General features: G+C 57.5%; 1 protein-coding gene across 1 annotated transcript in view; it reads right to left on the bottom strand.

The window, feature by feature from the left end:
- Positions 1-5,247: 5,247 nt before the first annotated feature.
- znf804b (zinc finger protein 804B) overlaps positions 5,248-14,679 on the bottom strand; it is a 16,933-nt gene continuing 7,501 nt past the window's right edge. The window contains exons 2-4 of the mRNA XM_086155924.1: positions 11,833-11,970; positions 8,404-8,534; positions 5,248-8,036 (exon numbers count right to left, since the gene is read on the bottom strand). Of these exons, the coding sequence (XP_086012050.1) occupies positions 5,438-8,036; positions 8,404-8,534; positions 11,833-11,970 (2,868 nt within the window). The 3' untranslated portion in view covers positions 5,248-5,437. The remainder of the gene's footprint in view (positions 8,037-8,403; positions 8,535-11,832; positions 11,971-14,679) is intronic.

The following is a 14,679-nucleotide window of genomic DNA, read 5'->3' as shown; positions in this document are numbered from 1 at the left end:
TCGTAATTAAAAAGACCTGAAGTTTGTGTGTGTGTTTGTGTGTGTCTGTGTGTGTGTGTGTGTGTGTGTGTGTGTGTGTGTGTGTGTGTGTGTGAGATGAATAACTCCAGCCTCCATCCCCCCCGGGGCCGTCTCGCCGTCCTCCGCCCGTTCTCTCACCTGCATGTCGCCGGAGAGTTGTTGGAGGTGAAGAGGGGTGGATGTTCTGGAGGGTACCTTGATTCCATCTCTGGCTCTGAAGGCTACAAGCTAATCTAATCTGACCCAAACAAATATGGCGCCGCCCACAAGGTCTAGGCCTCCAGCTTTTACTTCTCCTGAAACGGATGGGGGAGTGGGGTTGTTCTCCAAACCCGTGGCCTCCTGACCTTCTCCGCCAACCTCTCTCCCTTACCGAGCATACCGCGAAGGTCCATCTTCTGCCGGTCGTAGACCAGCTCATTTTCGGTTTTCCCTTGGGTCTCCTCTTGGTAGGACCTACCTAGAACCTCAAACCAGGTGCCTCCTGGCTCCTCTGCTCTTGATCCCACAGCTGGCAACCGGAGAGGAGATGGATCCACCGGTAGATCAAGACCTCCTCCCTTCAGCTCCCGAGTCCTCCACCAAATCCACCTGTGGCTCCGTTCTCTCCTCTCACCTCAGCAAGACCTTGAGATTCTTGAGCTCCTCCACTTTGGGCGCTCCCACCTTCTCCAGGCGGAGGAGGTCCAGATTGTCACCCCGGAGGTCACGGTCGGACGACGCCGACACAACCGCATCGTCCGCAAAGAAGCGGATCTCGAGTACAAAGTCCACAAGTCGGAGAACCTTCGGCCGCCCCCATGTGGATGAAAACGTTACCGATTGGCTGGAGTTACCCTGCATGACCCTCCTCTTCCTCCGACCCACCGGCTAGCGAACTCGCTAACTTTCTTGACATTTTGCCTCATCAGCCCACGCGCTGTATATTTAAAGGAAGTCAAATATTGACTCCTGCGCCGGCGGGGCGGCTCAGATGACACCCAACGCCATTTCTGTGTCGCTCTCCGTTTGTTTTATTAAGCAAAGTCGGCAGCGGGTGGAAATGAGCGCTGTCACGGCGCCGCCGGGCGCCGTCGTGACGCCGATCCTTTAAGTCACGACTTTGGTTTTCGTGCTCGTTTTTTAAAAAATTTAAATCGACCTTGACTCCTCCGCCTCGTGATGACCCCTTTTTTTTCCTGTCTCGCAGGCGGCTTCAAAGGTGGGCCGCAATGACGAGCTGGCGTCGCCATGGAAACCATCACACGGTAAGTCAGTCGCTTCTACCTACCTCGCGGCCCGTGAAAAAACATCGTACGCTCGTGAAGAAGTTTATCCGAAATATCGGAAATGCCACGTGAACTTCGGAACGGCTTCCTTCACCGTCCGGAACTCTCTCACCCGCGTTTGAAGCCATCTTTGTAGTCCAGAGCAGCATCCCGCCCTGTCTCCAGGGCAACCAGCCCATAATTAGTATTTATATGTGTGTATGTGTGTGTGTGTGTTTTTCTTTTATAAGCAGTGTTAATGAGATGATGGGGTGGGGGGGGTGAGGGAGGTTAATCCTGGATTAGCAGCTTTAAAATGCACGTGTTGTCACGGCGGCGGCCTGATTGGCGACCTAATCGCCGACATACAGTCAAAAGAGCGTGCACGTCGGGCGCGCGCACACACACACCCCGGCCTGGCGTGCACACGTACAGTCAACCTAATTAAAATAAAAGAAGCAGAAAAAGAAGGGGGTCGTCCCCTTACTTCCCTCTTCCGACGGGATTAAACGGGAAATAATGAGAAGCGGAGACTCGGAAGTGAAACCCTGGTTAGACGGGAGCGTGACGAGGGGACGGAAGGTTGGAGAAGGTTGGAGAAGATGGTTGGAGAAGATGGTTGGAGATGGTTGCATCCTTTGCGCAGGAAGCGGGACAGGAAGTGGGCCGGCTTTTTCCGGCAGCGACCGACCTCCGGAGGTTAAAGCTACGGTCTTGTGGCGTCGCGCCCGATTGGAGGAAAAAAAAACAAAAAACGCGCATTTCCCCCTCGGATCGATCGGCGCCGACGGTCGAAGTCTGCAGACAAACTCTTCTCTTTCTCCTCCAGGAGGAACTTGGCGCCGCCTCGCAGGCGTTTTCTCATTATATCTCATAATTAACTCTCAGGGACTCTTCATCATTGATCGTTGTTTTTTGCTCAATAGGCCCCGGTTTAGACCTCCGCCGTTTGAGGCCCCGCTATGTTTATACATCTCCGCGTGCACGTGTGTGTTTGTGTGTGTGTGTGTGTGCGTTCACAATAATCTTTGGTGGGAACATCTGTCTTTCGGAGATAACGGCAACCCGGGAATTAGCCATGCCGTCTTACAACCCGCCGTCACATTTCAGCGTTACAGCCCCCCTAAATTACACCCTATTACACCTCCATGTGCGTGCCCGTGTGTGTCGTGCGCATGCGTGGATGTGTGTGTGTGTGTGTGTTTTTGTGCGCCGTAAGTTTGTGTCCTTGGGCGGCTCTGTGGAGTTGTGTATCGTCGTGCCTTCCGAACCGGCTAATCACCATTTTAGGGGGGGGGGGGGACTTGCTGGTTCCTACGCAACGAGCGGACGGCGACCCCGACACCCACCGGCAGGAAGTGAGGCCGGCAGGAAGTGAGGCCGGCAGGAAGAGAGGCCGGGTTTCCTGGATTTAGGATGGCGAATTTTAAAGCATCTCGAAAAAATCCCCAAACCCGCTTTTGGTGAACGTCAGGAGGACCTCCTGGCACCAGTTGACTGATGAGCTCCTGACCTCTTGACCTCTTGACCTCTTGATTAACGGACTACTTTTCCTCCTGACTTCCTGACCATCTGACGTCCTGACCACCAGACAACTTGACTACCCGATCATCAGAGTACCTGACTGACCGCCGGACCTCCTGACCAATGGACTACTTGTCCACCTGATCACCTGACCACTTGACAACCTGACCAACTGATCGCCCGACCTCCTGACCAACGGACTATTTGTCCACCTGACCGAATGACCAATTGACCCCTGACCTCCTTACCAACAGACCACCTGACCACCTGACTTCCTGACCATCTGACCACTTGACTACCTGACCACTTAACCATCTAACCTCCTGACCACCAAACCACTTGACTACCCGATCATCAGACTACCTGACTGACTACCCAACCTCCTTACCCAACGGACTACTTGTCCGCTTGACCTCCTGACTTCCTGACCATCTGACCTCCTGACCACCAGACAACTTGACTACCCGATCATCAGACTACCAGACTGACCGCCCAACCTCCTGACCAACGGACTACTTGTCCGCCTGACTTCCTGACCATCTGACCTCCTGTCCACCAAACCACTTGACTACCCGGTCATCAGACTACCTGACTGATCACCCGACCTCCTGACTAACGGCCTACTTGTCCACCTGATCATCTGACCACTTGACTACCTGACTAACTGACTACCCAACCTCCTGACCAATGGACTACTTGTCCACCTGACTGACTGACCAATTGACCCCTGACCCCAACGGACTACTTGTCCGCCTGACCTCCTGAGCAACGGACTACTTGACTACCCGGTCATCAGACTACCTGACTGATCACCCGACCTCCTGACCAACAGACTACTTGTCCACCTGACTTCCTGACCATCTGACCTCCTGTCCACCAAACCACTTGACTACCCGGTCATCAGACTACCTGACTGACCGCCCGACCTCCTGACCAACGGACTACTTGTCCACCTGATGACCTGACCACTTGTCCCCCTGCCCTCCTTGCCTTAAAGTACAGCTGTGGGTACATTTGACCCATTTTGGCCTTTCTCATGTTGATCTTCACCTCCACCTTCCCTGTTTCCAAGGCGCATCCACCTTCACCGGCAACCTGGCGGTGAGAGGCGGAGCCTGTTGGGCATTCCGGACCTCTGCAGCCTCAGATTTTATACCTCATTAATTCTCCATCGCGATTGACTGAGGAAACTGCTTACCCGCCGTCATAAATCAACTGACAGCGCGGCGTGTGTGCACACGCGCACACGTGCACGCACGCACACACGAGCGGCGGCGGCGCATCAACACGCCGGGGAGCGAATTTCCAAGGCTGTAATGATTTAATCAGTCACTGACAGAAAATACAGCGGCGCAGTGATTACTCGCCGCCACGTGACCCGGTGTCTGACTTCGCCCTGCGCCCTCTATTTTGATAACGAAGATCCTGGTTGCCGGGGAAACGTCCGTCTAGCGCATAGCGTTGCCGCTAGCTCCTAGCACTCCGCGCCTCCACGCCTTCCAGTCATTCCTTGTCGTGCCGGTAGACGCAGGTGGGTTGGCAACTGTGGGCGCCGACTGCTGATTGGTCGCTCCCCTGGATCGTGGTCATGTGACCCCCTACCCCCCCCCACCCCGCGCATCCAAGATGGCCGCTGTAAAACGACTTTTTCGAGAACGATTCCACAGATAGCGCTTCTCACTTGTAGATGCCGAGAGTTTGAGCATCCCCTACATCCAACTTTGGGACAAGTGTGTGTGTGTGTGTGTGTGTGTGTGTGTGTGTGTGTGTGTGTGTGAGAGAGAGATAGAGTGGTTTGATGCTGTAACAGCTGCTAATTATTGCTGCTCTATATTTCACAGAGTCTGTTTGATCTCCTGTCTTGCGGAGAAAGATAGGGATTCTCTCGTGCGCACACACACACACACACACACACACACACACACACACACACGCTCGCTCAGGGGTCACACGGTGCAGAGCGAGGAATGGCGCTCTAATTAATGGAGCTGCAGGGGCGGACTTGCGTTCCCATTCAGCGCCCGTGCTTCCTGTGTTTGGGTCACCCCTCGCCGGTAAGCCCCGCCCCCTCTATCAAGCCCCGCCCCCTCCGCCAAGCTCACGCCAGCTCCACCGGCGTCACGGATGAGCAAATCAATCCACTCCCGCAGAGCATCCCGGGTCGCGACCATCTGGACGGCAGCTCCTCACCGCCGCCATGCGTCGCCGCGGTAACCGCCGTTTGATTAATGACGCAGGATGTTTTTCTCCGCGCGCCTCCTCTTCTCCGTCCAAAGGTCAGATGGGAACGGCGTGCGGGTTTGAGCCACACCCCCCACCCCAATGAACCGCCATGCATCATCATCCCGCCGCTGTGAAAAATCACGCCGAATCAAGCCCCGCCCCCTTCGCCACGTATGTTTTTCACCGTGCGGCGTGAATTGCGGATTTACAGAAGAGCCAGAAAGCGGCGTTCGTTTTCAGATATTTTTTAATGCTGAATGGGGGGGTGGGGGTCATCCGTGTGTGTGTGTGTGTGTGTGTGTGTGTGTGTGTGTGTGTGTGAGCGCTAACGTGAACAGTAACGGGAGCTAGTGCTAGTAAAAGAACTGATACAGCCCCATTTGATCGTCTCTTCCTCTCAAACTCTCCGACCTCCATCGGTATCATAGCGCCTTCTGTGGCAGCCTGGCGCTCCAGGCTCCGCCCCCGAGGGGCTGCAGGGCCACAATATGGCCGAGGGGTCGGAGGGCGGCGGCGTGGAGGGCGGGGCCGAGCGGCAGCAGGGGGACGGGGTGGTGGGAGAGGAGCACGGAGGGGAAGATGGAGGAGACGGCGAAGGCGGGGAGGTGGAGGTAACGCTGAGGGTGGAGCGCCGGAAGCTGAGGGTGGACGACGGCGGGCGACGGCGAGGAGGGGGCGGAGCTCTGCAGGAGGATGTGATGGAGGCCGGCGAGGGGAGGGGTCAGCGGAAGAGGCGGGAGGCGAGGCGGTTGAGAGAAAGTCTCCACTGGCGCCGGACCCTCTGGGAGGCGGTGTCCCGCCGCTGGAGGCGGAGCCTGCTCGGGGCGATGGCGCCGGGCCTCGTGGGCGAACGGCTCGTCGGCTTCCTCGGCGCCGCCGTGAGTCCGCTCCAGAACCTTCTGCATGTGCTCCCTGGCCTGCTCCTGCAGGACGCGGTACTTGTTCATCTCCTCCGGCGTGAAGCTAAGAGGCGGAGCCGCACCTCCGCCAGGCCGCCGCTCCTCAGGCTCCGCCCCCGCCTCCGCCTCGCCGCCCTTGGCGTCCCCGTCCTCCGCGTCCTCCTTCTCCTGGCTCCTCTCCTTCTCCCTCCTGGCCTTCCTCTGGATGGCGGGCAGCTTCCCGATGAGAGGGAGGAGTAGCGTCCGCGGCGGTTTCGGAGGCACCGCGGCGGCGGCGGCGGCGGCGGGCCGTGACCTCTTGGGTTGTGATTGACAGCTGTCATCCTGGTCGGCGTTCACACCTGAGGGGAGCGAGGCGAGGCTACATGACCCTGAGGTGGCGCCGCTCGTCTTCTTCGCCCCGGACGAGACCCGCGGCGACGTCCCGGCTAGCCCCGCCCCCGAGCAGGTGCTACTCCTGCTCCACCCCCAGCTCAGCTCCGACACACTGCTGCTGCTGCAGGGGCTGCAGGAGCGCGGGCTGCCGCGGCCGCCGCCGCTCCACCACTCCGGACCCGGCGGGAGTCTGGAGCTCCAGCTGTCGCCGCTGCACCCGTCCCAGTCCGAGTCCTCCCCGCTCCACTCCCTGCTCCTCGGAGGCCCCGCCCACTCCCACGCCGCGTGACGGGGGCGCGTCCTCCTCCTCGCCGGGCTGTCGTCCGGTCGACCGCAGATGACGAAACCCTCCGGGTCGCCATAGTGACCCCTTTCCCAGAACACTTTGGAGTTACGGCCGGGGGAGAAGGTGGGGAAGGGATAGTGAGGAGGCCACGGTGTTGCGGCGCCGCCTCCCCTCCCGCTCCTCCTCTCGCCACAACCCTTTTCCTGTCCGGTGAGCGGATCATCGGCCCGCAGCTGCGAATCAGTCCCATATCTCCTGCAAGACCTCCTCCTCTTCTTCTTCTTCTTCTTCTTCTTCCTCCTCCCGACAGCAGCAGCTCCAGACCTCCCAAGAACGCAGCTGCAGCCCTCTCCCCCGGCCTTCCTCCTCCTCCTCTTCCTCACATCGCCGCCCTCCTCCAGCCTTCTCTTCCTCCCCCAAGTCCCCACGGCAGTCACCGTGGAGACCACGCTCCTCACTCTGCGCCTCCCCGGGTGGCTCTTACCTATCGCATTCTCCTTCTCCGCCCCTTCCCCTGCCCATCCCGCCTCCCCAGGATTGTGGGGGTTTGAGTCGGAGCATTCGGTCAAGGAGGAGGCCGTCCTTGGACAGTCCTTCACCCTTGCTGCCCCTGATCCTTCCTCCAAACTTTGGTTGTCCTTCTGGAGAAAGTACCCTTCCGCCTCCACGTCCTCCTCCTGCTGCCGGCGCTGACTTGTATGCTTCTGCAAGCAGTAAGGAGCGCCCGGCGTGCTCGCGTCTGACCGCCGCCGCCGCCGCCGCTTGCAGAGTGGGTTGCAGCTGTACGAGACTCGAGGCTGGGACTCGGTGAACTGAAGCAAACCGGCGGGCCACGGCAGGCGCGTGGACCCGTCCTTTGCCAGCACACGGACGCCGTCGCCGCCATCCTCACCGTCGGCGAGCTCACTGTCCTGTAGCGCTGCGCCCCAGTCGTCACAGCCCGGGCTACCGAGGGCAGGAGAGTCCCCCTCCACCGCACCTCCTCCTTCAGCCTCGGTGTCTTTCGCTGCCTCCGCCGGTTTCCCCTTGCCGCCTTTCCTCTCGGACGCCTCCCTGTCCATGTCCTCCAGGATCCCCCTGATCCTCTCCTTCATTCGCTCCCTCTTCTCCCTCTCCTCCTCCTCCTGGTCTGAGAAGACGGAGGCAGACGGCTCCAGCCGAGGACCCCTGCGCGAGAAGCAGAAGGACACGCCCAGCCGGCCGCCAACCCTTCCCTGCCCGGCGGGCGGCGCCTTCAGGCTCAGGGAGGGCTTGGCGCCCCCTGCAGGAGGTGCCGGGTAGCCTGTCTGCGCCGGAGGGACCCGAGGCGCAGATTGCCATTGTTCCCCGCGGAGGCGCCTGAGTGGTGCTTGGGCGACGGACGGGGCTTCGTCCCCGGGGCGCCCGTCCCTTGGGTCCGGGTCTCGCTGCTGGCTCACCACCCGGACTGTGCTCCGGACCCCGCAAGGCCTCCTCTGAGCTCTGCAATGAGAGGAGGCGGCCATGTAAGTTGTCCCCTGATTGGAGGTGAATCCAACAGGGGGCGAGGTGCAATTAACCTGATAAGCGCACGGTGTCTTGTTGTCACGGCGCCCGATTACCAAACATCTACACACCCAGAGGTGGCGGTGGTGGTGGTGGTGGTGGTGACCTCCTCTTGGTCTCCTACCAGCTGGCTGCTCCCTAGGAGAGCAGCGCCCTCATGTTCTATTTACTCACCTGTGGCCGCCCGGGTCAAACGAGTGCATCCGTCAAGTCTGAGAAGCACTGACTGGATGTGACATGCTTCTAAACCCTCCGGACACACACACACACACACACACACACACACACACACACACACACTCACCGCTGAGTGTCCTGCTGTAGCCTCGCGAGCTGGTGCAGGCGCCGCAGAGCCTTCTCCTGTTTACGCTGGTCCTTCCATGACTTGGAGGCCACGTTGCGAGCGAACTCCCGCTGCTTGAGCTCCTTCAGCCGCTGAGGCGGGCGAGGGGTTCAAGCGCCGCATGGAAACGGGAGGACCGAGGAGGGTTGTTGTGAAGAAGCCCAGAAGAACAGGACAAAGAAGGGAGGAAACACAAGGCAAGATTAGGTCTCGGAGGTCTCGCAGAGGAACATCGACATTTTGGACCAGAATAAGTCCAGTTAGCTAACGGCTAACGGGGTTCTTCACACGGTGAAGCACTTCAACCATCTGATGGTCGATGATTGTGGCAACTTCCAGCTCCATGGTGTCAATGTCGTCCTTTTTTTCCTTCAGTGGTCAGTTTTGCAGTGTGGAGCAGAAGGTGCACGTCACTTGCGTCACTTCATTGCCTCCTGAGGTCCCTTACTGCCTGTGGGAATGCAGAACTAAAAGGTTCCTCTGGAGGAGGAGAGATCCTTGTATGGAATTTGAGTTGGATTCTTCTTAGGCGGCTTTCAAAGCACCCACGTCATCCAGGTTGAGCACCAATCAGCCCGGAACCCATCGTTTCCTGACCTTCTGAAGACGAGCCCAAGTCCCAAAGAGTCAAAAACGTACCGCGACCCAACAAGTGGTTTGACGACGCTACATCTTTTCTGCGCCGAGGAAAGTGTCGGCCCACTTTCGGCACCGACCTCCACCCGGAGACGCCGCGAGTCACCTGGAAGTCGAAACCCGAGAGAGAGCCCGCGAGCGTGAGCCCTTCGGACGTACGTGCACCAAACAATTGCCTCGGAGCATACCGAGACGCCGGGCAAGTTCCGAAGGGAGTCCCTCTAAAAGGGACTGGGTGTTCCGGGGGGACGAGATGATCCAATTTACCCCGAGTTGCGCATGTGTGCGCTCGTGCACGTGTCGCACTTATGTAAAACTACGGCCGCACCGCTATAGGTGCGCCAACCCTCTGGAGGGGAAACAATGATTCATGCCCCTCTCTCTCTGATTTCCTTTTCTGACACACTCTAATCCCTCCTTTATCCCTGCTTGGCAGGTGTGCACATGTCGGTGCCTTTTTCTTTCTTCCTTTCTGAGTGTGTCTTTCTAGCAGCATTGGAGGGGGGCGGCGGCGGCGGCGGCGGCGGCGGAGGCGGGGGGGTTCTCCCAATCTCCAGCCCCCCCACCCCCCAACATCTATTTCCTGCAATCCATCCAATGAAATGAATGGTATGTTCCGGTCTATTTGGAACTTGGTCCTATGGCGCTATTGGCGTTCATCGGTACAGTGAATAGTGGGTTTATTTATGCCCCCCCGACCCCCCCACTCCTGAGATCTGGCGCCGCGGATGACAGTCGTCAGGTTAATCTCCGCTGAGTCTTACACAAACAGTTGTCTTCCCGCATTATCGCGCGATGCTTAACACTCCCCGCTATCGCAGGAGGCGTCAGGCACGTGCCGGCGGAGCAGCACTCGCGAGTTTGGATCCCTCAAGAGCGTTGCGTGGCGCAGGAGCCGCGCTTGTGCACGTTAGCTTCAGTGAAGGGTTGGGGGGAGCTTTGATGCAACATTCATTGTATGGGAAATATTCATGTAGCGTGAAAGAGGACGGGAAGATCAGAGTGAAGAAGAGGAACGGAAGGATGGGACGTTCATACATTCATTCATTCATCCGTCGCTCAGGGGCGCGGGAGCCGATCCCGGCTGCGATTGGACGAGAGGCGGGTTCGCCCCGGGCCAATCGCAATCGACACTTATAGGAAACGCCATTAGCACGACATGCTAGCATTCGCTCGTCGGTGCACGCAAACATTCACCCAGACGTGTGCCGCCTCGCGGAGGATCAATTCCTCCTCCTCCTCTTCCGCGGCGTCGCTTATTGTTCTCCCTTTAAATACCGGCACCCACTGCAGGCGAACCTGGAGCTAAATTTAGAGCCCGACAAAATCGCAGGCGGAACACTTTCCCCCACTTTAAAGGGGTTGTCGAGTGTGTGTGCGCGTGTGTGTGGATGATGTCAAGTCCTCCACGACGGGAGGTGATATTAGTCACGCTCTCCGCCGCGCCCAGCTCGCGGCGCGCCGTGAAGCCCAATCCCCGTGTCGAAGCCCCCCGATCGATATTCCCTCGGATGCGTTCGGGGCCGAGGTCGCTCCGGCTGAGTCACACCTGATTGGAGGAGGATGTCGACCTCGCTAGCAGGTTAGCGGCCACGCTAATGGGTTGATTGCTCTTTTAGTTGCAAGGTTGGAGGCGGGGGGGTGTATTCGTCGTAGCGACGGATGCTAAACACTAATAAAGCGCGGCGTTCAGACGCGTCCATCCCCCCCGAATCGACGCTAAGGCGGGGAGGCAGCCATCGCAATCAGCTTCCTTTCTCCAAAGCCAATACTCCTGCAGGGGAGCTGTCTTCAGCTAGAATTTCATCTGCTGTCTGCTGTGTGTGTGTGTGTGTGTGTGTTCACCCCCCCCCCCCCCCCCCCCCCACACACACACAGATTCAGCGCCAGTGGCTACTGTCAGCTCAGCGCCTCATGCAGCTTGTTTCATGTTCTCGCCGCTGGCTAAAACAAAGCGCTAACATTAGCCCACAGTTGCTCCAATTCATTCTCCCGAAGAACAATGACGGCGAGGAAGCGGCCATATTTAACGTTTGCTTCCCCCGTGGGGCGTGGGCGCCGGGGAGTGGGAGGCCGATGTGTTTAAGGACAAGTGTGTGGCAGCCGCAGACATCCGTGTGTGTGTGTGTGTGTGTGTGTGTGTTGGGCTGTTTGGTAACACAGGAACCTTGGGCTTGTTAGGCCGGAGTGGCGGCGGTCTGCGATGGAAAATGGAAGTGAAAGCGGGAAGCAGGCGCGCTGCCTAATGGCCCACTTACCGGGAAAGCAGAATATTTCGCTTTTACCGAAGCTAGTTTCGTTAGCATTACAAACCCCGGACCGTGTCGCACCCCCAGGGGTGCAGGGAGCGGGTGGTCGATCAATACCCCTTAAATCCCACCTCATTTCCAATTAGCATCTGGGTCTTAGCGGGATTTGTATTTACGTGTTCCTCCTGAAGAAGCGCTTTCGTTCGCTGGATCGCTTTGTGATGCTAATCCACCGTGAAGCCTAGCTTAGCGTTGATGTGTCACCTTAGCTCCCTGTTTTTTCTGCCGGTTATTGGTTCTGTGCGGAGGATTTGGACTTCGGACTTCTCGAATCGGGCAATACCGGCAATCGGTCACGGATCGGTCGTTACTGAAGCTGCTGCAAATCCAATCTTCTATGATTGAGGGTAGGAGGCGATGTGGTACCCAAAGAGAAGAAGATGAAGAAGGAGAAGAAGCTATGAAGGCTGGTGTTCAGAGATAGCGTCCTCCTCTGCATCCGTACCTGTTTGTGCGCGTGGTCGTAGGAGTTGATGTGGTTGTCAAACTCCTGGTGCCGGAGGTACTGCTTGTCGCACAGCTCGCAGTAGAACAGGGCCTTCAGATCCTCCAGCGAGCATCCCAAAGCCCTCTCTGATCGCTCCTGGTGGGGGGAGAGGAAGACAAACACCAGAGCGTTGATGGGATGGAAGGAAGAGGAAGAGGAGTGGAAGCCGCGAGACGGAGTCGGACAGTTACATTAAGAGTTCGAGGAGCAAGAACACCTGATTGGCCACGACAAAGACGGCACCGGTTGAGGAGTTGGTGGAAGCGTACCTTCCAGGACAGCGGCGGCGCCATAAATGGCGGCGGTCTGTGCCGCCATTAAACACACACCGTAATGCGGACAGAGAATTCCTTGAACCGGTTCTACCGACGCCATGTTGTCTTAGTCTTCCCTGCGCCATTTGCTGTTTGTGCCTGAGCATACCGTGCAGCACCAGCTCCCCGCAACTTCAGCACTGCTTAGCTAGACCTCTGCTAGCTCCCCAACAACGCACGGGATGCTACATGGAGGACTGACAAGAGGCTCCGCCCCCTTTGCATACTTATCATTTAGCATATATTAGCTTTAATAACTGCAGAACGACTAGCTGCTAACTTGCGCCGCTGCTGTAAGAGGTTAGACGAGGGTCGAGGGGGGGGGCAGGTAAAAAAAAAACTCACAGAAAAGCTGAGTAGTGTGAACACACACACACACACACACACACACACACGCACACACACACAAATAGCATGCGTACTGAAGGGGGGAACCGCTAGTCGACCAGAGGACATCTCCTTTCCGTGGTATCAGAACATACAGTGTCGTGTACAATAAATTGGCGAGTCCATCTTCGTGCACGCGAGTACGCTGCACACCCCCCCCACCTCCTAGACTCTATGTGTGTGTGCGCGCATGCGTGTGTGTGTGCATTCATGCCATGCTCCGCCTCAGAATGTAATTTCCCCCAGGCCAGGGGCTGCCAATAAACACTATTGAATTCTGTTCCACGCTGACATGATGGGAATTTAATTTGAGGTTGTCACTTCTCCTCCCCCTGTAACCCTCCTCTCCCTCCCAACCTCTCTTTCTTTTTCCATCTCTCAGTCCATCTCTCAGCACTTCCTCTCACTTGCTACCCACCACATCTCATGCCATCTTTTCACCTCCAGCCCCGCCCCTGGCACCCAGAGTCTTTGCCCCGCCCCCTAACCCACAGCCCCAATTTGATTGGTTGATTCATCTGGTGAATGGTGACAAAATTAGATGCTTTTTTTTTTTTTTCCCCCCAGGTGTCCATGTGTTACAATTCGCTGACGCCAAAAACCTGCATTCGCGCACACACACACACACACACACACACACGCACTCACACACACACACACACACACACAGATGCCGTGCTGTCCCCTGCTTCACCTGCAGCGGAGGGGGCTCTGAAGAAAAGTGACTTAAGTGTGTGTGTGTGTGTGTGTGTGTTCATGTATGTGTGTTCCACCCCACTTCCCGTCGTCTGTCTGACTCATCACATTAAGTAGACGGAGATGGTTATATAGACAGTCCAGAGTAAGTCCACGTGGACGTCCTCGTGCACGTGGCACTGTTACCGCGGCGAAATCGAACGCACTGTGACACAATTGACCCCGTCCTCCTCCACCTGGATCCCTCTTAGCAACCAAGTTGTCCCTCTCGATCGGGGTCTAGGAGACAAGTGGGATGTGTTTTGATGTTTGGCCGTTGCCATGGAAACGCACACACACACACACACACACACACACACGCACGCACACACACACGTGGCCCGTCGTCCACGGAGAAAGCTAGGGTGTGCAGTGCGTAATGGATGAAAAATAAATCGGGGAGGAAGGAAGGTTCCAGGAGACTCGGGAGCATCGGCTGCGTTGCTATGGCGACGGGCCGCCATCGTGGCGCCGGGCTCGTTGGCGGCGTGGCGCCAAGTTCACGGGAAAGGGTCACACGCACCCCACCCCTACACCCACCCCGCCCCCCAGCTGCACCCTGCCGTTGCTGTCCAATGAGAATCCTCCGTAACGACGAACAGCCAATCAGCAGCCGCCCTCGCGGTCATGTGGTCACAGCAGGGTGGCCGGTGGGGTCAAATTCCTGGAATTGCTCCTTCTTCAAAATCTACTTTTAAGGGGGAAACGTGCAAAAACTGGGAAGGGGGGGCATGCACTCCCGTGATTGGCTCAGGAGGATGATGGACAGCACCCCCCCGAGGTGTGTGTGTGTGTATGCGTGTGTGTGTGTGTGTATGTGTGTGTGTGTGTGCGTGGGAGGCGCTCATATGCTAAGACGACGTTCTAAATAGTCTGAATGTGTAACGACCTTCATCCATAATCATCACCTCAGCATTGGAGAGGCAGAGATAACCGTTCTGCTCTGCTTCCATCCCTTCTTCACTCTCTCTCTGTCTTCCGTCCTGTGATTGGCTCCCCTGTCTGAGTCGCCGTGGCGGCGGCGGCGGCGGCGGCGGCGGCGGCGGGGGGAAGAGTCCGGCACCGCCACTCCAGCTTCATTCTTTTGCAACTAATGGCGTCTGACCTGGGGGCTGAGTCGCTTGTTACTGTAATGACCTATAGATCTCCTCAACACACGCACACACACACACACACGTACCCACACACACACACATACACTCACGCACACATGTGCATGCACACACACAGCCTGAGAGGATGGCTGTGTGTTAATGAGCAGATATTTGCAGCCCTAATGCGTCCACCTCCGCCGCTTTTATTGCACTGCCACGGCTGCTGCCCAGCCCTTTCATCTTCTGGCGTGTGTGTAACCGAACACACACACACA

Source organism: Fistularia commersonii, chromosome 11 (assembly GCF_037954325.1).
Source record: "Fistularia commersonii isolate RoL2024-O1a breed Wild chromosome 11, RoL_Fcom_v1.0, whole genome shotgun sequence".
NCBI classification, from domain to species: domain Eukaryota; kingdom Metazoa; phylum Chordata; class Actinopteri; order Syngnathiformes; family Fistulariidae; genus Fistularia; species Fistularia commersonii.
This window is presented reverse-complemented; position numbering and strand designations above follow the sequence as displayed.